This window comes from Heliangelus exortis, chromosome 3 (assembly GCF_036169615.1).
Source record: "Heliangelus exortis chromosome 3, bHelExo1.hap1, whole genome shotgun sequence".
NCBI classification, from domain to species: Eukaryota; Metazoa; Chordata; class Aves; order Apodiformes; family Trochilidae; genus Heliangelus; species Heliangelus exortis.
The window spans coordinates 83,713,192-83,738,733 of NC_092424.1; the positions used below are offsets into that span (position 1 = coordinate 83,713,192).

The 25,542-nt window shown below is 37.8% G+C and overlaps 1 protein-coding gene across 2 annotated transcripts in view; it reads left to right on the forward strand.

Annotated features, from left to right (window-relative positions):
• The window catches only part of IMPG1 (interphotoreceptor matrix proteoglycan 1), a 57,499-nt gene extending 34,473 nt beyond the window's left edge, over nucleotides 1-23,026 (forward strand). Inside the window, exons 13-17 of one of the 2 annotated variants that reach the window (XM_071741534.1) lie at nucleotides 11,259-11,809; nucleotides 12,569-12,788; nucleotides 16,250-16,460; nucleotides 19,123-19,202; nucleotides 20,569-23,026. In XM_071741534.1, the coding sequence (XP_071597635.1) occupies nucleotides 11,259-11,809; nucleotides 12,569-12,788; nucleotides 16,250-16,460; nucleotides 19,123-19,165 (1,025 nt within the window). In that variant the 3' untranslated portion in view covers nucleotides 19,166-19,202; nucleotides 20,569-23,026. The remainder of the gene's footprint in view (nucleotides 1-11,258; nucleotides 11,810-12,568; nucleotides 12,789-16,249; nucleotides 16,461-19,122; nucleotides 19,203-20,568) is intronic. The other variant, XM_071741533.1, reaches the window with a different exon arrangement.
• Nucleotides 23,027-25,542: the final 2,516 nt, after the last annotated feature.

Consider the following 25,542-nt stretch of genomic DNA (forward strand, 5'->3'; position numbering starts at 1 on the left):
ACATACTCCTCATTCTATGACTTTCATTCCATTAGTCCCATGGTTTTCACACACAAGTGACTATATATATGACAAAAAAGTATGCAATGTTTTCTTTTTTCTTGGCAAGTCTTAGAACGCTCATCTGCTGACAAAATTTTAAGAGAATCGTGGGTTCTAACTTTCTAATTTCATGTTTGTCTTTTCTGTTTTTAGGTCCTTGGGTGAACACATTACTTGAATCTGTATCATGTGACTTCTACTTTGTTTTTACTGTTTTGCAAACTAATAAAATTCCATACTACAAAACTATCTGATGGTCCCATCACCTACAAAAATTTGCTCTTTTTTTTTTTTCCTGTCACACAAATGAGAAAAATAGAGAACAGGGATTTGGAGAATACTTTAATTTCTGAAGGATAGGTGTTGTAACATCAGATTTTGTGTCTAATTGTTCTAAACTAAAACAAAAAAACCCCAGTACTCTGTGTTCCCCATATGGGGAGCTCCACAACCATTACAGTGGCATGCAGAACTATCAACATCTAGATGGATGCTTCTTTGTTTTCAGATCTTTGCAAAGCTTTAGGTTATTTTCATTCAGACTTTGTTATTTCAAAGTCATGAAATGAGTTTTTCAGATTCAATTGTAGACAAGTCAACAGTGGTCATAAGGGAATGAGAATCCTCCTGAAGCTATGGTTTAAGTGAGTAGTTTCATACTCAGCTTTTATTCCATTTCTGTGTAAAAGTGTATTATTTCTTGCAAATTCACTGCTTCTCAGTTTTACTTGTCTATTTACTTGATGTAAAATACCAATCAAGCCAGACTTTTCAGTTTAGCATGGTATCTTACTTGTTTAAGTTGTATTTTAATATGATTTTACTACTGTAGCAACTGTAGAACTTCAATACAAAATAGATTACAATAAATAATAGCCAGAGCAGCCTCTGACATTTTTAACATTTTCATTGCAAATGTATTTTCTGTTTCTCCTACTTCAGAAGAGTGTTCTAATCTCAGTTGAATAATTCCTTTAGTGAGGACTTCAGTCAGAAAGATGACTTTTAGAGCACTTAAGCAGTAGAATGTCATTTTATCTGGCAGTCTCTGTAGGAGTTGAGGTAAAGGTTCTGTAAATGGTTGAAATGACTTGTCATGTTATGGAATTAAGGTAGCAAAAGTTTTTTTGCAAAGTATCTAATTATACACCTGTCTGCACTGTATTCTTATAAAACACAGGGCGACTGTCTCAACATCCAAATCTACCGTCCCTTAATTATGGGTGTGAGTACTGTTTATGGCCAAAACCAATGAATATGGAAATATTGATGTTTCTTCTGCTGTGGTCAGTGGAGTGCTGAGACAAATGGCTGTTTCTGCCTCTTTTTCAAGCCTTAGCTTAGAGAAGCAGAGCAGTCACCATCACCACATGCAGCACCTCAGGAAGTCAGTGCAAAGGCTGTGGTGGTATGAGAGCTTGGGCCTGGTTTTGGCAGAGTTATCACTGACTGCTCCCCAGTCTCTTTTCCACAGATACTTCTTTCCATAGCTTCAGTGCAGAATGAAGTTACATGTTGCTACTCGGAGCTTTATGAATGCTTTAAACACCAGCTATTCCTGTACTGTTCAAAGTAATTACATGTTTCTGAAATGCTTAATCTCTTAGAACTGATGAAACTTAAGAATACCAAGGATAGTATTAAAAATTAACATTCACATCTTAATATATTAATTTGACACAGGTCTATAAAGTAGCTATCCAAAATAATTGTACATCTACTGTATTTCCACCTGTTATACTTAATTGACTACTTTGAATACTAAAAAGTTTTAAGAATCATATCTTAAATAAATTTATTGCATTATTTCAAAACTTTAAAGAAGCAGGCTTATGAAGATACCAAGAAAAAAGTCCTGCTAAAAGCTTGAATGAGAAAACCATAGCAGATAGGTAACTGAAGTAAGGGAAATCCTTAATAAACTAGAAAATGGCAAGCTGAAACACTATTTTTCATCCATGCATTGGCCGATGCAGATGAAAATGGTAATCAAAGAAAAATGAACTTATAATAGCACAAGTAGCCAATAATTCAGAGTGTGCTTACAGGTAATGTGACCAAACATGAAATTGTTAAGGATAGATATGACTCCCTTTTGCTGCAGACGTGAAGGTTAAGGAAGTTTGTATTTCCCAAAGAGAGACGGATCAACAAAAATATAAATCCTCAGACATTCCATAAAGGGAATTCTTCCTCTGTACTGAAAACCTTGTGTGAGTTGAGTAAGACCAGATAATTTACATCAGTGAAAAGTTTATTGGTGTTTGGAGTTCTGTGGGCTGCATTATTCTGCTTCTTTCAGGCAGAATTGCTGCTCTGGGGGAAAAGTGGCAGGGGAGTAGAGGTAGCCAGGACTTGGCTTTGTTCTTAATGATTTACTGTAAATCTTTATGCACCTTCAGGAAGAAGTGAAGGATTGTTTGCTTTTTATTTCTTCAGTCATTGCAGAAATACATAATACAACTAACCACAAAAAAAAACCCAAAAAAAAAACCCCAAATAAAGGAATCATGGTAGAGAGCCCAAAGTGAGATGAGGGCCATGTAATAACTTTTTGTATTTTGCACAGAGTCTGTTGCCCTAATCAAACTCCCCAGAAGAGCTTGGTTGTCCTGGTTGTTCAGTTGCTACCAAAGTAGAAGGTGAGCCTTGATGCCAGTGTGTAGGAGCCCAGCTAAGGAAGCATGCTTGGAAGGAACATTATTTCATAATGAACCCAGACAAGATTAGTAAGCTGTAGTTATCCAGAGCCCTGAATTCTACAGTGTTTTAGCTTGTCAGGTCTTGATTTTGCAGATTTTAGGGTACCCTCTTAATTTTCAGAGTGTCAGGTACAAGTGAATTGTTCTGAGAATGATGAGAGAAGATATCATTATTAACAAGTATTTTAATAGGATAGCAAATACTCCTTTTATGACATCATGTCAGAATGACATTTATTTGCATATTTGGTGGTGAGAACATGATGATGTAGCCCAGCAGCAAGGTATGAAAAATTTCAGAATAAATTGAAGGCTTCTTATATAAGTTACACAGAGCACTACATAGTAGAGCTAGAGCAGTAGCTATCAGGCTGTTCTGTGAGAAATCAGATTACTCAAAAAGTTTCAGCAAGGAAGCTAGGGAAAAAAGGTCAAGAGAAACAAGAACTTTTAGGACTGGAGATGAAGAAATTGGGTTCACTCCAAGTTCACTGAGGTTCACTGGATTCATTAGAGAAGTCTGGACACTGAACCTGGTTTCTGGAGAGTTCTCACAGGCCAGCAGAAAGACAGCCATAGATCATTCTGGTTCATCTGGCTTTACATTACAGTTAAAAGACAAATTTAATCAGTAATTATGTACTGCAAGACATATGTTGTGACACATTAGGTTAATGATCCTCTTTTTTTAATCCTTGTTTTACTTGTCCCCTAGTTAAAAATTAAAGACCTCAAGCACAAATTCGGCATTTAATCTATTGGTTTGTACACAGCAGTCCTGCATCCAGGGATTTTGTGGCATTTCAGGCATTAACAAAATATGTAAATTTGAATTCAGCTACTTGCTGTGCCAGTCCATCTGGTATTTACATCAGCAGAACTTTCCATAAGGAGATTCTTACGCTGCACTGTGGACCAAACTCTTAACTCCAACCTTTTTTCCCTGTTTTTTTATACATATTCATTGTAATCCTGTAACTTCCATATAAAAAACAATATTTGTCAGTGGACTTGAAAAATTTGTGTATTGCCAACAGGAAATGTCAGTGCTTATTAACCTCATGAATGAAACAAAATGCCAGGACCTCTATATTCTTCTGAGCCTGCTTATTAATGCAAACCCACTAGAAAAATGCTGTATGACAATTTGACCTCTCCTAAACAGTAATTTCTTATTCATGGTCAATTAGGACACTTTTCCTCACTTAAAAAAAAAACAACAACCCACACAAAACAAACAAAAAAAAACCCAAACCCCAAGAGAACCAACTAATTCTTTACATAAAATGAAGTTGTTGAAATGGCAGTTGATTTTTTCTAGTAGGATTTAATGTAGCAATGCACCCAGAAAATTGCCTCTTAATTTAGTGTTTACACATCTTTGCCAACAGTACTTTAATTTTAGATATAAAACTCTCCTCAGTACAATATTGTCCTGCCTTGTCCATGTAATAGAAAAAACACCTGGGGAGCTCAGTGGACAGCTTTGCGGGAGGGTAAGATGTGGCAATGTTGGGTTTTTTATTGCTGACTGCAGTTTTTAATTCCATACCATTGTTTAACCTTCAATATGGTCACCCTGGGGGTGTATCTGAGTTCAGCATTTGAGCTCTTATTTTGTGCTCTCTGTGGGTTCCTTACACCTGAATGATACTGTTGTAGACCAGATTGTGTGCTGAAATGAAATATGAGATTAGGAACCTCTAAATCTTCAGAGGTTTTACATTTGGAGGTTTCTTTTTGAATTGCCTGCTTTTTCTAGCCTTCTGCTGTTAAAATCTCATCTGCAAGGCAAATTGAGTAAAATTTTACAAATAACTGTTTTAGGATGAACCAGTTGAAGTGTATTTTGTGTTCTATTTCAAAATTATTTATACATATATATATATATATAGGCATATAGAATCATAGAATATTTTTTGAGTTGGAAGGGACCTTTAAAGATCATCCAGTCCAAGCCCCTGCAATGAGCAGGGACATTTTCAACTGGATCAGGTTGCTTAGAACTCCATCAAAGCTGATCTTGAGTGTTTCCAGGGACAGGGCATCTATTGCCTCTGTGGGGAACCTCTTTCAGTCTTTCGCCATCCTGATAATAATTCTTTTTTCCTTAAATCTAGTCTGAAAATCAATATGTATTGGTTTTATATATAAAACCCATCTCTTAAATGTGAGGCAGTTGGGGGGTGGGAGTTGTTGTTTTGGGTTTTTTTTGCTGTTGGGGTTTTTTGTTTTGTTTTGCTTTCATTCCAAATATCCAGGTCTTCTTTGTTTCATCCATAGTTTTTAACCTCTTAGGACTGATTTTTACCAAAGTTTCATGTAGACGTGAGCTTGGCAAAACCACTTGCAAAATATTTTACTGTTGATCTCAACACTGTTTGTGTAGGTGAGACTTGCAGCAGTAATGTGACATCTTACCCAAAGTGCAACCAACAGAAGGGGTTGGTAACCCCTGGGTTTTGGGTCGGTGTTGTGCTCCAGGAGGCACTTGAAACCTTTTAGGTGAACCCATTTACTTTCACATTGCAAGGGACAGCCACCACTCTGTGGTCAGTCACTATCTCAGCTGGAGAGAGAGTGACTGGTAAGAATTGTCAGCTTATAAAAACAGGTGATATATGCAGAGAGATCATCTTCCTATGCCCTGAAGACCTATAAAGTTACTTTGCTTGTAAAAAAGACCTTTACAGTTTATGCATAGACTATATATATATATATACACATATATCAACAGATACAGCTTTATGCCAAATGTGTAAAATATATGGTAATTCTGCTTCAAACTTGCTGCAGTTTCAGGCTATTTCAGTACTTCTTTCTCCTGTAGTAACCTCTTTCTAAAATATAATCTGCCTAACAGGTAGCACGATGATCTTACACTCAAGTGTGTGGTGCCATGGAGGTTGCTCTGTGGAGCTGCAGGTTCATCCTATCAGTAGATCATCCTGCATTAATGCCTCAGGCACTAATGCTGAGAAATCTGTCCTGAGTTCCCTCAACTAATAAGTAACTCTCACTCCTTATTAGTGTAACAGGTAACAGCAAGAGCTTTGTAAACAGAGATCACTAGGCTTTGTTTTTCTAATCTGTCCTTATCCTTGATTACACAAGGACATGACAAGTGTAAAACATCTCAAGTTCTCAATGAACTGTTAGGGCACCAAGCTGTGGTGCAGCATTTGGTGCTACATGCAGCATGCAAAGCCCCAGCTTCCATGCAGCATTTTCTGTTCTTTTTTGGCTGCTCTCTAGGACTGCAGGGGCTAAGGCTGTAGCCTTTGTGTTATCCTGTCAGTGCTGCAAATTACATAGCACAAAAATTTAAAAGGAGACTGCACAGGAGACTGTGCTAGTCTAAATGGAAATTTGCTGAACTCACTTTGTGGTCCTGTTGTGCTTCCAGATAACCCCAGCCTGGCCTTGCAGTAAAGGAGACTGCAACACTTGGTCTTTTTTTGCATTCCACCAAACACAGATGTGTCATACTAGCAGTGTACTTCAGTCTTTTTCAGAACCACCTGTACTCTAAGCTTGCTTGTTGTTTTGTACATTTGGGTCATCAACACCAACTGGGGATCATTGAATCATAAAATAATAGAATCACTGAGGTTGCAAAAGACCTCTAAGATTATCGAGTCCAACTGTCCACCCTACAACCCCCAAGCATTAAACCATCCATTGTAGCTCTTCATCTACCATTCTTTTGAACACCTCCAGGGGTGGTCTCCCCACCACTTCCCTAGGCAGCCTGTACCAATGCCTCACCACTCTTTCTGTGAAGAAGGAGGGAGGTGGGAAGAGCTCATCATGTGGAAGGTAAGGAAAAAGAAAAGGCAGAAAACTTTTCCCCTAAGGACTGGGTGCTCCTCATCCTCAGGGCAAATCCAAATATTTTGATCCAATTTGCTCAGATTTTATGCCACAGTTCAATTAATTTGAGTGAGTTCGTTGCTGATGAATATGGGATTAGAACTCAGGCCTAAATATCAAACCCAAAACAGGTGAAATATAGTCCCATAGCAAGTGGAAAATTTTGTCATCTAGATCACTCTGGTTTCCAAATATTCTGCCAGTTAAAATGAGACACTTGAAGGAAAATGCTTTCATGCATGCAGATGAAGTAACAAAATTAACTACAAAAATTTTTCATGTCTACCATGGGAAAGGGATACAAAATATTGACAGAGATGAGTGATCTCGGCCATCTAATGTTAAGGACAAAACAGGCACCCCCAGTGGCATGGCACTGCTTTGCAGCTGCCTCTGGTCTCCAGAAAACCTTGGCAGCAGCCACCTTCTCCTGGTTTGTTCCAATCTGCCAAAGTGTCCTGGTTTGAGAGGACCAGTATGAAAAAGAAAAACAACTGCCTGGGGCACCAGCATCACCTTCCAGCCTCTTGATGTGACAGCTATAATGGGGAGCAGCTGAGCCTATGGGAGGAGAGGATGGCTCAGGTGACCCAAATGGACCAATCTTAATATTCCTCCCCATGGTGCTCAGTATAAATGGCTCCTAAGAGAGCACTCTGGTGGCTTTTCTGGCTGGTATTCTAGGTGGGCTGGGGCATGTTTTGGTTTGGATTTTTGGGGGGGGGGGGGTTCTGTTTTTGTGGTTGTGGTTTTTTGGTTGTAGATTTTTTTATTTTGTGTTTTTGTTGCTGGTGGTGGTTTGGGGTTTTTTTGCTTTTGTTTGTTTGGTTTTTTGGGTTTTTTTTGGTCCTGCTGCTGATTTCCTAACCAGAAAAGGCCATCATTCGTTGAGACAGGTCACCTTCTGCCATCCCAAGCAGGACCAGCTTGTTCTAGGCTGTTGCAGGCTATTACTGAGATCCTGGGCTTGGGCACCTCTATCTGCTTCCAAGTCCAGTGTGGGACTTTTCTGGTTGGGAAGGAATTACCAGCTGAGGAGAGTGAGGTCCATATTTACATATTTTAGATGTGTTTGTAACTCACTATCACCATTGCTGCTTCATTAAACCTATCCTAGTTTTGTTTGGGTTTTTTTTTCCCCAACCTCAAAGTCATTCTCCCCTGTTCCTTTCTTCATCTTCCTGTGAGAGGGAGCGGGGTGAATCACGGAGAGTATCTGTCTCCTAGTTCCTGTCTAAAATGGTGACAAATTTATTTGTGCCCAGTGTTGGACCTTGAATAATTTCATAGGTCTGTACTTCAGTATTTCCATATTTTGTTCTGCTCTGAAAATCTGGAATTTAAATCAGTGATTAATAGGTCATTCATTGATACCCTGTGCTCTACCCTTACAAATAATTGTTTGTTATCATTGTTATCCAGCTTGCCATATCTAATATGTTTTTAAGTCTCTTTAGTCTTTCAGTGTTTGTTGCTTCTTGGTCAGGGGTGCTGGGCAGGGGGCGTTGGGTTTTTTGTCCTGTCTGACACCACGAGTCCATTTTGCAATAAACTGGGAGTGGCTTTGCCTGGCTACCCTGGGTAATATCTACTGAACTGTATTACAGATTATATTCTTAAACTTTTTATGGGATATGACACATCTTCTCTTCATACCAAGCTGACCCCCTCACTTTGGATGTTCTGGAAATTGTTTTCCTTGGTTTTATATGTTAATCATGCTTAATGTGCTGCAGGGATGGTTAATTGTCACTGGGCTTAGGTGCAGGGGTAGGAGCTACAATACAAATACAACCATCACTCAAATTTCAACAGTGTCCTTTACTGATGTCCCTCTGCCCATACCAGCATGAGTCACCTTTGTATCAGACCCTACAAAATCTTTGTGCCACCATCAGCAGCTGTTCCAGGACAATTTGGGAACTGTCTTTGATGACGACTCTACTTTGAGCTGCAAGATAATATGGAAATCCTGCAAGTACATGAAACAGTAGCTACTAATGTGGTCTTCAAAGGAGGGGGAATGTCTTGAAGGCAGTTGCCTTACAAACTTACAATATTTTGTGCATCCAGAAGGCAGAAAATGTGGAAGATGTCTTTTCCTTGGTTACCCCTGTCAGAGTAGTCTACATCTTGTTTCTGGGATGCTTTTTCACACATAACATGCACTGCTGCCATGATAAACTATGCTCTAGCAAGAACTTGCCTGGTATTGAGCACCTTGCTCAAACACAATCTTAGTTTCTGTTACTCAATACCTGTCAAAAACAGTCTTAAAAGATATTGTGCTTTCAGACAGGTTCATTTGTAACAGGATAACATTTGTACTTGTTGCTGATGTAGTGAGTGCATACATAGAAGCAGATGCAGTAATGAGCCTTCCAGGTTGCTTTATCTTAGCAGTTTTTCTTCAGAGTATCCAGGTTATTTTTGGAATTTTTTTTCTAGATGTTCACCTCTCTGAAGAAATGGAAAAAAAAAAATTAGTTCGTCCTCTAGCCAAGACACTTGTAACAAATGGAAAAACTTAGCATTGACAGTGTGATGAGAAACACTCCAGTAGCTTAATGCTAGTGATATTCCAGAGTGAAAATTGCTGTCCCTTCACACTGCTCTGCTGGTATGGTCAAGCTATGACACAATGGAAAGTTTTTCTCTTTTCCAAATAACTTTAATAGTCCTTATTACAAGGAGCTGAAGAGATTGATTTAGATAACAGAAATTGTGTAAGGGGAAAATCAAGAATTTTATGTCTATTTGTTGCATATGTTCTGAAGTCAACAAAAAGATACAGGCACTTCAGAAGATCAGGTGTATGTTTGGAAGGTTTTCTTTGCATGAGATAAATGTCTCTCTGTTGACTAAAAAGGGAGACAAGGTGACTGTCTTAGAGGATGCACCTCACTTTTGAATGTCTGCTAAAAGTTACATGAATACCTCACATTCTTAAGATTCCTGAAGAGTTTGGAGCAGAAACAAAAAGTAAATCCAGCTCTCTCACAACCTTTCTCTAATAGCTTACCTATTGGTAAAGTCTGCTATGTGTTTTACTTGTTTTATTACTATGGATACTATTTAATGTTTTTACAATATTAACTTCTTTTCTTTTATCATGAGCTTTATTTATCTCTTTACACTATCACTGAATCACTATATAAATACTACCACATACATAACTAAAAAAAAAAAAAAAAAAAAAAAAAAAAATGGAAAAAAATGTGTAACAACTCCTGCATAAGTTTAGGCAAGGTGGTAACCAGATGGGGGGAAAGTTGGTTTCAAGAATCTAATTCTAGTAAAACCTATATATCCTATATGCCTATATATAAGGCATATACTATGCCTTAAAACAATTTTTCCTGTTTGGAGAAGAATGGTCAGTTTAGCAGAGTGGGGCTAAATCCACATTAGGCTGAGGCATTGCATCTCCTGGGAGGAAGCAAAGAACTGTTAAATCTGCTGTTAAATCAACAGGGTGCTATCTCATATTAAGCTTTCTTTGTTGAAAATACAATTTTTTTCCTAAAAACAGCAATACAAGGATCAGAAGACTGAGCCTCATTCATTTAGAAGCAAGAAAATGTAAAGAGATTAAAGGAACTCTTATGTGTAACTCCTAAGCCATGGACAGGACAGTTTCCATCTCCTTCAGTCGAGGTCATTCCCAATGTGAATTCCTTTAGCACTTTCATTGGCTACTGGGAGGAAATTCCATAGAATCAAAGAATGGTTTTGGTTGGAAGGGACATTAAAGATCATCTTGGTAAGGGGAAATCTCATCAATTTGAGAAAAACTTCTTTCTTATCAGTGATTTTTCCCTGCGAGGGAAAAGTCCCACATGAGGAGCTCACATGAGCACATTACTGGAAAAGCACAAGGATGTCAGCTTGGGTAGATGTCTCTTGGGTAGATGTCATCATTTCTGTGAAGTCACTGTGGCTGGGTGGCTGCAAGCCCAGCTTGGAGTATCTCAATCATCATGGTTTAGATTTTGATTTCAGCTTCAGCTGTTACACATCCTGGATCTACTCCAGTCCCCAGTGGGGACCTCATAGAAGTTCAGCATCCGGATCAAATGATTGTTGCAGGTGTAGCAGATGATTTCTTAAGACATGAATTAAGTTTCACTGATGCTGTTTTCTTTTTGGTAAATCAACACTGTTTGCATCTGAAGAGGCTCTACTGTTTTCTTAACAGTATGATTACTTTTCTATGATTACTGGCAAATAATAACTTTAACCTCTCGCAGAGGGGAGCAGAATGACTCCAGCATGCAACAGATCTGAGCAGACAGCTCAAAGATTTGGTCTGCTTTTTCAATCAATATGAACTGTCAGCATGATTATGTACCTTCAAAACGAGAATGTGCTTTCAAATGGCTCAGGAACTACTTGCCAAGTGTAATTATAATTTAAGCACAGCTCCCACAGAAATCTCATGACTCAAATATGTGGACGAGGTGCTTTATTCCAGTAGTTGATCCTCAATGATGAAAATAACATTTTCATATTTACATAGTGGTAAAGCTTGTTTTTAAAAATGCTTTAGTTTAAATGCAATATGTGCATTGTTTCCACGGTTGATGTTTTTTATGCTTGTTTTTCAAAACAGCTTTTTGGTTTTCCCCTGTTTTCCTGCAGCAGTGAAGATCACAGATGAATCAGAATCGTCAGGCGATGACATTTTAGTGACATCCAGCATTTACAAAACATTGCCTTTCTTTATTGGTTCAAGTCATCTCTCTACTCTGCAGCCTGGAGTTATCATTACAGATGTGGCACCAGCAGGACCACTGCCTGCAGCAACCAGCTCATCCTTCAGCCACTCAGAGATCATCGAGCAGTCCCTTGAAGCACCAGATTCCTCTGTGCCAGCATCTGAGAGCATTGCTCCTGATGGCACTGGGGCAGGAGTGCAGGATATTGCTTCTGAGTTAGATCAAATCAGTGTGCTGAGCACAGCAACCCTGGATGAAGTGGAGCACAGCAGTGGTTATATCTCAGCGACTGCAAAAGCCACCCCAGCTCCCACACTGGAGTATGTCACTACCAGCTCTATGACAACTGCAGCCAAAGGCAAAGAGTTGGTGGTTTTCTTCAGCCTGAGGGTAACCAACATGCATTTCTCTGATGACCTCTTCAATAGGAGTTCGGCAGAATACAAAGCACTTGAGCAACAGTTCATGCAACTGGTGGGTGAAAATCAACTTGCTCAACATATACAATAGTCAGGCACAGGTTAAAGAATTTCATGGAAAAGCACAGTATTTTAACTGTATCAGACTCTAGTACCGATCAGTCTGATAAGATGTATTTTTAAGGGACCTTTAAGCTTAGAATGCTGTCAGGGTATGAAAAAGATTTCAGGAAGTTACTGAGGAAAGTTTTTATTTGTTCAAGAGACTCCAGATGTATGTTTGGCGTGTAATTTACATGTCTTTTTCTTAGATTCACCTCAACAGTATAGCAGTGCTGATTACATCTAAGGCTTGTGTCTACATGCTGGATTTAAAAATAGGCCTTTTAAAATATATCATAGCTTAGCAGGGGGAATGTGATTAGATAGGGATTTTCTCTATGGGTACAATAGGGCAGCAGGTCAGCTCAGTAACATACCTATTATGATATGCCCTAAACTGCCTGGATTGAGTGTTGAAGAATAATTAAAGTTGGCTTTTAAGTGAGGTGATACTTTTTTCCTACCAGATGAATAAACTCCCCAACTGCTGTGCATTTCTGCCCATCCATTGCAATACATTATTGAGAAAGGTGCAGAAGTCCAGAAGAAGGTAGTGCTTAAAAGAAAAGTGAAGTTTAGCAATTGTATTAAGTTCAGAGGAAGAAGGAGTGTGTGATGCGTGAACTTGATAATGAAAAGTGACTGCAAAAGAATTAATAGCAGGTAGACATTGACAGGAAGTTAAAATAAAGGTTAACTTTCTCTTTTGCAGCTACTCCCATACCTTCAGTCCAATCTTACAGGTTTTAAGCACCTGGAAATACTTAACTTCAGGAATGGAAGTCTGATTGTGAATAGCAAAATGAAATTTGCCAGAACCGTGCCATACAACATCACAGAAGCAGTACACTGTGTTTTGGAAGAATTCTGTGATGTTGCAGCCCAGCACCTCAATTTGGAGATTGACAGCTACTCCCTGGATATTGAGCCAGGTAAGATTGCATTAGTAATGTATGTGCAAAACCAAAAACAAGCAAATAATATTTTCCAGATTGCGTTACAGCTTCAGAAATTATAGGATTTGGGGAAGGACAATTTTTCTCAATAGCCCTCCAGTGATCAGGAGCAATAAGGAAATCTAAGGTGTTGCAAATTTTCTGCAGATCTATTTTCATACTATAATGAAATGCTGGGTGGAAGTGTTGGTCTCTGCACTTACACTAACTGCTTTTCAGACCCAAATAAAGGGAACTAAAAACTCTAGAATAAGGGCTGGGTGAAGAGAGAGAAAAAAAGCATGCAGTTTACAGAAGTGGCTTGTGCAAAACTTGCACCTGAGTATGGAAATATAATTCCTGATTATTTTTGCAATGTTGTAAGCAAACCATAGTGCAGAGCATCATTCTATCTATTTTTGAAGGGCTACAGAGTTCAAGACAGAAGTAGATAATTTCTAAGTGCAATTGGATTCTCCAGATAATCACTGACCAGAGCATTACCATATGGAGCACTCCATAGATTTGTAACTGGAGAAATCTTCCTGATTTACTACCATTCAAGTGAGACTGTAACTTTATTAAACAGTAGAAAGCCATTAAAAACATGTCTGGACAATACTGTGTTGCTGGAAGCTTAAAGTTTTTAAAAGCTATATTGGTTTATAGAATTGAAACCTAGATCTACTTTCAGGTTCTGGTAATTATTTCATGGCTAAATTTAATTTCATTGGTATGGTGTAAAATGATACTAATGTGTTAGCATGAAGAGATCTCTAGCAATTGTGGTTAAGTTGGTTTAACTTTAAAAAAACAACTCCCTGACATTCTAGGGAGATGTCTGACATACCCTGACAATTCTAGAATAAAAAAACAAAACAAAAAAACCCCAAAATATTTCCAATTTATTGGGCAAGCTTCTAATTTGTTTCATTTTCTATATATCACCTTGTGGCCATTAAGAGCAGAGGTAGTGTGGGGTTAAGAATGTTAAAATTTACAGCATTTAAACTTTCAAAGAGTGCTGTGATAACCTGATGTTTCAGTTAAAGGTACCAAGTTCACTAGAAAGACTAAATTTGGGCTATCACACACTCTCTGCTTAAGTAGTTAATTTTAATTAAATAAAAATTAGAAAGAAAAGGTTGCTAAAATGCAGATACAGAAAAAAAATAGAATATTTCATCTTTATTCATATCAGCTGCTTTACTAATGTGGTATTTCAACATTAATTCAAGAAAGCCATATCACAAGGAGTTTGCTGAGAGAGCTGTTCTTTCCAGGCTGTGAGCAGGAGTAAAAACTCCCTCCCCAGCTTTCCTGTGGTCTTCTTCAGGTACTGGGAGGCTGCTATGAGGTCTCCTCAGAACCTTCTCTTCTCCAGGCTGAACAACCCCAGCTCCCTCATCCTGCTTCATAGCAGAGGTGCTCCAGACCTCTGATTATCTTGGCCCTGCTCTGGACTCCCTGAAAATACCTCAGCCATAACCATACAGGTGTTTCAAAGCCTTACTATCCTTTCACTTCAGGAAAAATAAAAAATAAAACAAACAAACAAAATCCAATTTAGTAAATTATGGTAATTTAACAGAATTCCTACTTGTTGTGAAAGTAAGAGCCACCTAGTGGCAGTAGTGTTGCACAGCATGGAAACACTGCTGCTAGCTGTCCAAAGTACCTATCAGGACAGCAGCTGCAAAAGGCTGCCTTTATCACTCATAACATCATAAAGAATAAAATAGAGGCCTTTTAAGAATACCTGCATGCTCTTAAACTTTAAGGAAAATGAAGTATTATCACAAAAAATGACCCTATAATTCAGCAAAATATTGATTGTCTTTCTTGTCAGAAAGAAACGTGCTGAGACCTTTCAGCTTCTGAAAACTGCAGGGCTGTACATGAGGCAGAGCCTGTGTCTCCTTACCAGTAATAAAACCTTATTATGCAGGTAAATTGTGACCATGAAACCTGGGGACAGACATGCAGGAGATGTACATCTACACAGCTGCTCCTCTTTTAATAATTTACTCGATCATACAAAGCCTTACAAAACATTTTTCCTTCAGAAGTGTTCTTGCTTAGAGTGCTGTTCTGTGTGGGATAAGAGTCTGTAAGAACTGATTTTTTCATTAGAGGCTAAACTTTCATTCCTAATCAAGAGTATTTATAAGTACAGCAAAGTTGGTTTTGTTTTTTTTTTATATATATAAGCAAGGGCTTGCCTGACAATAGTTACCTTGTAAGTTGTTGCATCAATTATGCAGCAAATGCATAATTAAGATGCTCAGTTGTTAGAGTTCACATGCACATCCATTTCCAGGAGCAAAGTAGATCTCAAATTAACAAGCATAATGTATATTGCAAAGGGAAACTGAGCACCCTAAAACTCACTAGTCTTAAAAACCAAACCAAAAAAATACTAGACATGGAATCATGGAATTCTGGAAGGGTTAATCTGCTGGATTAATTTCTACCATTTAAGCACATCTTAATGTCTGTCTGAGATTCCCAGTATTGCTATAGTGTGATGCTCATTTTTCATTTGAAATCAGTGTTACAGAAGCATCTTGGAGCCACTGTGCAGTGACTCTGGGAGAACATTCTCAGCCCAAATAGGAACAGGAGGTGGCTACAATACACAGCACAAATCTTTTTAACTACAGATTTTATTTCTTCAGGAATTTTAAGCCCACCTACTTAAAAAGGGATGGTTTTGTTCCATGCTGATGTGTCAGGTGGTTTTGTCTTCTATAGACCAGAGCTGAAACTTTCATCTCTGTGGCTGAGACTGGATGTGCAAACTTCCTTTAAATGGGTCCAGTCACTCAGGACCCACTGTTCTGCTCCAACCTCTTTTCTTTGTATATTCTCCTTTTTTTTTTTCTTTTAGCTTAGTGGGTTTTTTCTTTAGGTTTGTGCTTATTTGTCTTTTTGGTTTCTGTTTATTTTTCTTTTTGGTTTGTGTTTATTTTTCTTTTTGGTTTGTGTTTCTTTGTCTTTTTGGTTTGTGTTTGTGGGGGGGTTTTTTTGTGTTTCTTTGTCCTTTTGGTTTCTAGGGCTTTTCTTTTTGGTTTATGGGTTTTTTTCTTTTTGTGGGGTTTTTTCTTTTTGGTTTTGCCTTTCGGGATTCACACATACTTTTTACAAATACCCGAAGCTGTAGCACAGTATCCACCACTATAAAACTAATACCTCCAGGAGAGAAAAATAAAAAAAAAGATCAAAACACCCAGATTTGAAAATCCTTTTTGGTGAGATGAAAACGAAGTTCCAGAGATGGGGCAAAGAGCTGTGGAAGTAAACATAATCTTGCTGCGTCAGACACAGAGAGCTGCGTGTCCTTTCACGCCAGCCCACGCACACCTTGCAGGCTGAATTATTTTTCCTCCAGCTGCCCCAAAGCCTCCCCAGTTACCTGGGGGTAATGCCTCAGCTCATGATTTCCTCATCCTCCACAGCTGACCAGGCAGATCCCTGCAAATTCATGGCCTGTGACGAGTTTTCCGAATGCATCCTGAAGGAGGGGGCCCAGGAGGCCGAGTGCCTCTGCAAGCCCGGCTACGCCAGCCAGGACGGATTCCCCTGCCGCAGCCTCTGCGAGCTGCAACCCCAGCTCTGCAGCAACGGGGGGAAATGCGAGTTAATTCCAGGAAGAGGAGCAGTCTGCAGGTAAATAAATGGGGCTCAAAAACTGAATTCTGTGGTGGGACCCCTGACACACGGGTACTGCGTGGACAAGCGGGGCTGCAGATGTGCTTTTCACCTACGCAAAGTGTTTTTTAGCCTCAGCGTTCAGGCACTCTGAAGCTATGTTGAAATATTCTTCTTCAGTGTAAGTGGCCTCAGGATGGATAAATCCCCTTTTACATGCTGGTAGGTGTGGAACATCATGATTTGGTTATTTTTTTAGAGATGCTGTAGGAAATTATTAGAAATTCAGCATTACTGGCAGAGACATAGAAAACCATGCGTTTTTCTCAGATTTTCAAATACATTTTGGAGAAATGAAATAACACAGTAAGCCACACAAATTCATGGTTTTACTATTGATTGCACAGTAGTATTTTAAGAAATTAGCTTTTTTCAAAGTTGCATTTAAAAGGAAACATTTACTTTTAATAATACACTTACGAACATTATTCTAATTCTACACCACTCAGTGAAGTCCATGAAAGCTGAGGCTGCTTTAAGAGATTTCTGGGAAAGCCTTTCTGGGAAGCAGCTCCATATAATGGCAAACACAGTCCATAGGGATTTTTACATGAAATTAAGTTAAGCCAATATTGAGAACTACCACAGTACTTGAACACATTAATTCTTTTTTAAAAGTATTGAGTTTCATCTCATTGTAAGATTAAAATAACCAAAATGCTACTTGACACTGTATAGCAAACTGGCACATGGTAGCCAACCAGCCAGAGACATAAGCCAGAGACAAGTACAATTCTTGCACTTGTTTATTCTATCTTGATATAGTCTGTACTAGTTTAATGATACATATCTTAGTGTACTTAGGATTAGCATCCAAAAATAAAGCTACCGAGCAAGTTATTTGTATGATAATTTCACTCTAACAACATAACTGCTGTAAATCATTTTCTTCAGTGGGTGTCACATAAATGATAATAGAAAATTCTTCTGAATTCACCATGGTTACTGCTAAATTGACTTGTGGAGTCACAGTAGTGCAGCTGCACTAGAAATAAGCCTGGGAGCTAAAGAGGTTGTCTTCAAAACTTTACTCAAGTAGCAAAGGATATGGCCTACTCCTCCCAGACCAGTGCACCAAGGGAAATAACACCTTTCCATTTCAGAAAACCTGACTTGATGTCCAGGAATAAGCAACCTATCATTTGGAATGATAAAACTATTAATAATAGTAAATGAAACTTTTTGTGAATTATAATATGTTACAAACAAACATCCTGCCAGTCTCAGACAGATAACTTGTGCAAATTTTACAGCCTGCAGAGGGAAAATTAGGGCCTTTTTTTTTTGCTTTAGTTAAGCACTTGTTTTGCTTCGGAATTTACTCAGACTCACCTGAGTTTTTCGACTAACCAGAACCTCTGTGTTTCCATGTAAAATATGGCAACCTTCTCCTTTGCATAAGCAGAGCTATTTGCAGGAGAACTCTAATTTCAGACATTGTTACTAAGATTAAAATCACCAATAAACATACAGCATACAGGCTTCAGAAATGTGTTCAGACATTAATACAAAAACCACCTATCTTCTAAGGTTCTAAACCACAAGTGTTATTTCAACTTCACCTGTGGGACTAGAAATTTGTCAGGTGTTCCAAATGCATCATGTCCCTAAAAATTTGGATGGGCAAAGAATGTATCAGTGTCTTTTTGTTTACCCCATTCTCATGAATCAAATAATATTTTGCAAAATGATATTATGCAAATATTTTCTTTCCTCTATTATCATTTGCCTTATTTCATACAGGTAAGCAAAAGCTGTTCTTGGGATGATGTGTTTCTGTTTAATTGCAGATTTTCCTTTGTTTTAATTTGAGGTACTTTCTATTTTTTGCCTTCAAGTCCTGTATATTTTTCTCTTCCTCTCCCAATTTTAGATGCCCTGTGCGTAGAAACCAAGGACAGCGCTGTGCCAAATTTGCTCCAGAACCCTCACAACCCTTCATTTTTAAACCTCTCACCCTTGGCTTGCTAAGCCTGGGTTTTCTTTTCGTCATTTTAATGATTAAGTTAAGAAGAAAAAGCAAAAGAAACTCTCATTTGCAGTAAGCTGCTCAAAATCTTTTTCTTCGCATTTCAAAATATTCCTTTTTTTTCCTTTGGCAATTTAAAATCTTAACCTAAACCAAAATGTTCTGCATTGTAGAAGTTCTACTCTCGACAGCTGCAATCCAGAAAATGCTGTAAGGATTAATCCTGCTTTTGAACATGATGAACCCATAACTACCTTTTGTCATACGGCTTGTAGTGTAAGTGCTTGTGTCAGTTCCTCAGAGGTCACTCAGCATGAAGCATTCCAGGAACTTGAAAACACAATCCAGCAGGGAGGTAAAACGCATGGAAATACTTTTCTTACCACTTAAAAAATGGCCCCACCTCAAATAACAGATCCATCTCCGTGTATTAACTCCAGAACTAAATCAAACTTGATGCTAATCTCTTGCTTGGCAATTTCAGAACTAAAAAGACTAACACATTTATTTGCTTTCCACATCTACTACTCTATAGGTTCGTAACAGGATTCTAAAACTGCTCTTCTGCAGCTCTCTTGCATGGCTTTGGTGGTCCATCCTCAGTGCTTTTTATGACTTACTGTAATAATTTATTTTTTTGTGCTGTTGTAGGTCACCAGACCAGTTTACAAAGCCAAGACTGATAAGTCTCTGAAATTCTTCATTTCCAGCATCAGCCAGACAAAACAAAGGTTTGTGACCATTTTCAAGAGCTTTATAAACCTGTTGAGTTTCCTAGTTCTCAGTGTCACCAGGAAGCCTCTGTATGTAATTCCACACAAAGAAAATTCTGGTTTTCTTTGGAAGCCTGGTATGACAACAACCACCCCTTCTCAAGGGCTTTTAGGCAACAAAGTTCCATTCTGTATGCTCATTTGCTAATGTGGCACTCACTGAAACACAGTAAGGAGCACAGAAAATGTAAAAGCAACTCAGATCATTTAAAAATAACTTGTGGCTGTTGAAGCTATACAGAGTTTGAACAACTTGGATTTCTAATTTGAGCAGAACACTGCTAAGATGTTGAACAATATTTCAAGTTCTGCAAGTTGAAACCCCTTGTATCTTTGGTGGGGGCTACAGAGGGAGGAGTAAAACCAAGGCAAAAAATTCTCTAAAATGCAAGATTCTCCCTTAATTCTGATGTATCTGAGTATGCTTTTTGAAAGCAAGGCAGACAGCTCTTACTTTGCCATTTTCAATTCTCTGAGCCCCAGCCCCACTCAGCATACAGAGGCTTTACCACAGCTCTTAGTACCCGTTACTATTAAGGGAAATACCAGTACAGGGTGACACTGGGGATGTGTGATGGGAGAGGGGTTACCAAGCTCCATCCATCCTTGGCTTGAGCCAGTAGATGGTTACAGAGGATTCCTGCCCAGATCTGGTTTCTTCAGGTACTCAAGGTGACATTTACAGACTGAGGTGACAAGTGGGGGGACTGGAAGGCAGAAACAGAAATGGAGAAGTCAGCAGGGAGCAGCAGTTTGGAAAAGCTGGAGAATGAATTGGCTTCACTGCTGATAAAAACAAGTGCACAGACGTTTGCAATTACTATTTTACACCCATCTTAAAAGGAATGTGTCTGTGGGTAATTGTGGAGCAATAAACTTTCATACCACCTGAAATGTTTAAAATTACTACTTACAAAAACATTATGGATTTCAAGAAGGAAATAAAATGGCACATCTGTGAGAGAAAACCCAGGCTTGTGTCATTCCAGGCCCTATTTGAATAGTCAAATATAAAATGTGACAAAGTTCCTCCTAAGATCTAGCTAAGGAAATTAATTTAGTGACTAATGAGGCAACCACAAAGTATTTTTTTTGTTTTTAAAAAATATCTATTAGGCAATTCTGGCCATTCTCTACCAGTTCAAAATGAGTGCCTACACATGGGGGCACTGTGTTAGAGGATGGTAGAATAATTTAGTGCATAATGCTGAATCTAACTGGCAAGAGTGCTCCATGTGATGTAATTCAGATGCAGCCCAAAAGTGATTATAGATTCTCCCTAAGAAATATATAGACTGCATTGTTCTTTGTTCATTGAACCCAGTGACTGACACAGAGCATGATGCTCTGGAAGACTGAATCTCAGCCACCACAGAAGACGACTGAAATTAAATTTGAGGAGAAAACAAGGACTGCCACTCACCTCATCCTCGTGTCAGCCACTTGGATCACCAAGCAAGCAGTATTTTGGATTAAAACAATACAGCAAAGTTAGTCTGTTAGAGCTCCCCCACCAATATCAGAGATTTAGTGTTTCATTACCAGAATCACGGGGGAAATAAAACCTAAAACACCACACAGAGATGGCAGTGCTGTGCTCTTTGTTTGTGGGTACCAAGTGTCAAGTTTTACAAACTCACAACTTTGCATGGCACAGTTCCTGCTCTGACACTTAAAAGAAGGTAGAGAAGCTGAACATCCCAAAGATTCTTTTATCCCAGGTTTGCTGTAGCTGTGAATCTCATAGATACTACAGATACAGCTTCTTTTGCAGCACACTGCATTCTAATTCTTTTACAATCAAAAATACATTTTTCAGATTATGATGGTATCAGTGGTACTGGTTTGTTATTCCATACAGAAGCACAGCATTGTTATAACCAGGGAGGAAAAATAGTACTTTTACCCTGAGCTGAATGACTTGGTGTAGAATAACTTCAGGAGTAACTCTGTTCTCTTTACAATCAACTGGAGATGATCTCAACAGCTTTTAGTGATAGAGAGATATTGTCTATTAGTAGTAGATAAATAAGGCCTTTTCAAATTCAGAATTGCTTTTCAAATGTCTTATCAGAGCTTCTCTTACAGGTATGCAAAAAGGAAGGTCTCCATTATTCAGGACTGGACTTCAGGTTGATTATGCAAATGGAAATAATTCAAGGAAACATCTTGGCTGTAAAATCAGTGCCCATTAAACAAATTGTTTTAAAAAGATGATCAAGTTGACCAACTGTTTGACCATATCTAAATTTTGCCTAGCAAGAAGACACCAGTGTCAAGGTTTTTTCAGTATCTTTTGTCACAACCATTCTGGTAAAACTGCCACTGGAACTTTACTGTGTTTCTATTTTTTTTTTTTTATTAACCTTCCTTACATACACTGATGGAAGTGGCAAACACAGAAATCACAGCTCCCCCTGACCAAAGGCCACAGGAAAAGTGTCTGAACTTTCCCATTCTCTCCCTACAATGTTCACACTGCAAATCACTCACAAGTCAGAATTAATTGTTCTTAATGGTTTCTGGGAACTTGAGATTCCTATTTTTTCTGTTAATAAACACATAATATATACATATGTACATACACACTTCACTCCTTAATTCCTAGTGACAGATAAATTGTCTTCTCCTAAGGTTTCAAACTTTTTTTGCTGAGGCACCTTTCCTGCAGTTTCATCTTTTCAGACTGGAGAATGCTATTCACTGCTTTCAGAAAAGAGATTTCTATGCACAAGCACCCTGCCAGTAGCAAGTAGATTACAGGGTTGCACATAAGCAGGTACAATTTATATACACAAATAATTTTAAGAGGTTACTGTTTGTTTTAGAAGAAATATAAGCAGGTAATGAGTGGCCATCAAGTATTTTAGAGGCTTAGTAATTTATACTCTAGGGATCCACGATCCTGATTCATATATGAGCATTACCTTATCTTAAACATCTTTTTCTTGCGTATATATATATATATATATATATATTTATATGCTGCACCAGTGTTGTATAATATTCAGGCACTGTTTGCTGCTTGGTGCATACCAGAAGTTGTACTTACAGCTCAAACTGAGCTTCTACAAAGTTCATGACTATACTGGATGACAGCTCCTTATCCAGGTGTCAAACTTGCAAGTGTTCAGGATAGTAGCAGCATTTAGTGAAAATTCTTTTTACTTAGCACTACAGAGTTACCACAGCAAAGACTGAACTTTAGGTTACCTTACTCTGCATGCCCAAAAGAACTGTTTACGAATTCCAAACAATTAACTGCAAAAATCTGCCTGCAAAACCACCAAATCTGGTGATTGTGTACAAATGAAGGCAATGCACCAAGAATATAAGGGTGAGTTTCTACAGCTGAATTAGTATTTTACTTTATTTAACTAGGGGTAAAAAAAAAAAATTAAAAAAATAAAAAAGAAATGTAAGATAAGATGTGGTTTTACACAGTAACACTACAGAATAAAACCACTTTAAAACCACTTCCATCCCTGCCAATGTTAGAGCTTCTTTACTGCCCATGTAAGTTAAGAATGCATTATGAATGCTGAAAGCATTCAATTTTTTTTTTTCCATTACAAATGTATTTTTGTATGTGTTTAGGATATTCCACTTCACACTAGTTCTCACTAGTCAGGTTAATAAACAAGTGATTTTAAAAGGTGTATTTTAACATTTATTATTCACGACTGTATTTATCACTCTCAACTATTAATTACCAAATATATTTGCTGGATGTAAGCCTTTTGTATTTCAATAAAATATAATAAAACTCCTCAAAAATTTCACAGGGAATTGAATTGGTATTTAATCTCCCACATCACATTATTTTAAAACTGGTATAAAGCTAGATTTGGAAATGAAACCCCTAAGGAAAGTGAAACAAAATTTTATCTCCTAGATATCAAAGTCTGAATGACTTTGGTGGTCCTTCAATTTAAGACACCACTCTGATTTTGCCTTTAAGGAAGGGAAGTTTGATAACACTATAAAAAAAACAACCAAACAAACAAAAAAATCCAAACCAAACAAAAACCTAAACAAAACCCCAGCACCATACTCCACCCCAAACACAAGCTTTTCATGGAGCACACAAACTCCATGCAGTATTGTAAAGTGGTTTCAGTGGTCCCTGAGCAACAAGATGCAAGCAGTACACCTCATAGCAAATGATGAATACATTGGAAGTGAGAGTAAAAGAGGTTAAAAAAAATAGTAATATAAGTAAAATATATAATTGTTCAACAAATACTGAAAAATGAGGTATAAGATATATCAAGATTGCGATTATTTAATATCAGAATGTAATTTTAGAGGAATAAGTACTTTAGAAACACAAAATCTTTAGAGTACCTTTAATCACCACAGATTTTGACAGAGAATCATTAGGTAGTTCCAGCACAGAAATCCTTTCATCCTTCACATAACTTAATTTACCCTCACACTTTAAAGAGAAAATGTTGAGAGATACAACTGAAATTTCAACATGGAATGTATTTATTTTTTTTTTAATATTCAGTACAGTATTAGGAGGTCATTTAAATACTTTAAATAAAAGATTTTTGAGTAAAACCCAAAGGATTCAACTGGTAAAGAAAAACAATCTGATCAGTGGATGAAAGACAAGAATTTAATGACCTTGTGATCCTTCAAGTAGCATTTCCTAGACAATGAATATTCCTAGTCCCTTATAGTCAGGAATGAAGCCTGGCATGGTGATGTTTCAGGCAGATCTCAACTATAATGCATAATTTCACTGAAAGGCAGGAAGATTTTATTTTTTTTAAATGAAGCAAACGGAACCCAGCCAACATGTTTACCTCATCAATTTTTTTTTTTTAAACAAATTACATTTTCCTCTATAACCACAGACCAGAAGGGCATTAGGTAATACCACAGTCCTATAAATCAACTCCCTCCTCCATTTTTTTTATTTTTGCATTTCCTCTTCAAATCAACTGACAATATAATTAAATCATCTGACAAAGAAGATGGAACATGGGAAACAATCGGTAAGCAACTGAGTATTGCCTGACATAAAAAAAACACAGGCAAAAAACAAACAAAAAAACCCCCTGAAAATTAATTTCTTTCCACAAAAAGATCAGTAAAACTAAAAGCAGATGCTGCTTTTGGTGCAGGGAAAAAATAAACTTCAAAAAAAAAAGCATGGTTCTGTGCAAACTGGCATACCCTGATTTTTGGAATGCATCTTTTGCTTGCCTCAGGCATCCTGCTGGAGCAATGCAGAGAAGTGGGAACATCTCGTTTGAGAACATCAAGCCACCAGAGTTCCTCTTCCACTATTTCATAGTCAGTTTTATTTTCCTGATAGCTCCTATTTGTTAGTCATTAAGTTAACAAGAATACCCATGCACCTCATTCTGAAAAATAAACTTCCTTTCTGATGCCAGGCAGGGAAACCCTGGCACAATCTAAGGAACTGACTGGAAAAAAAATCAGTTAATTTTACTTAAGTTCCCTCCAAGTATGTTTACACATTATACATATGCTTAATATTTTATTTTATATATATATATGTATATATATGCACACACACTTTGAGGTTCTTTGCTTATCATGATTAGTCTCATAAATCCAGTTCATCTATATATATATATATATATATATGGATTGAGAGACTGTGTTAAGTCAAGAAGTTAATTCTAGATAGGGATAAATAAAGGGTTGGGCATCTCAGCCCTATTAGTTCAATGATTTTATTCTAAAAACAGTCATAGCTTCTTGTGGGATCAGGTGACTGGAAGTTCTGAAACGTGGGTTCCATTTCAGTAACATGTTAACCCAGTGATCTAAATTTCCTAAGCAGCAACTTTAAACTCATGCAACACTGTACAGGTTTGTGCACAACTTGCTAGCCAGATGTCTGATGCACTGTTGTCTTCCAGCCAAAAAAATCACTGCTTTGGTGAAGAATTTGTTTGGGAAAAACAAAAACGTTTTCTTGTTTGCAATCATATGACCAAAAAAAAAAAAAAAAGCAAACAAAAAAAAAAAGAGTGGGTAGGCAGTGGATGCCAAGATTCCCTGATGCAGCAGCTTCATACAGAGTTAATGTATTAGTTAATGTCTCCACATCTGTTGCAGTAAGAGGTGCATTTTTATAACAAGCAGACTGTGGCATGCAAGCACAACCTAAGGTCAGCAAGTATGGATAAAGTCATGAGCTTTCTCTGTGTTACATACTGTACCTCTGGAAAACTATTAGTTCTTAAATGCATAACTATACTTAAAGTTTCCAAGAGGTTTCACACTGAGTAAATGAAATTATTTTATAGTTTAA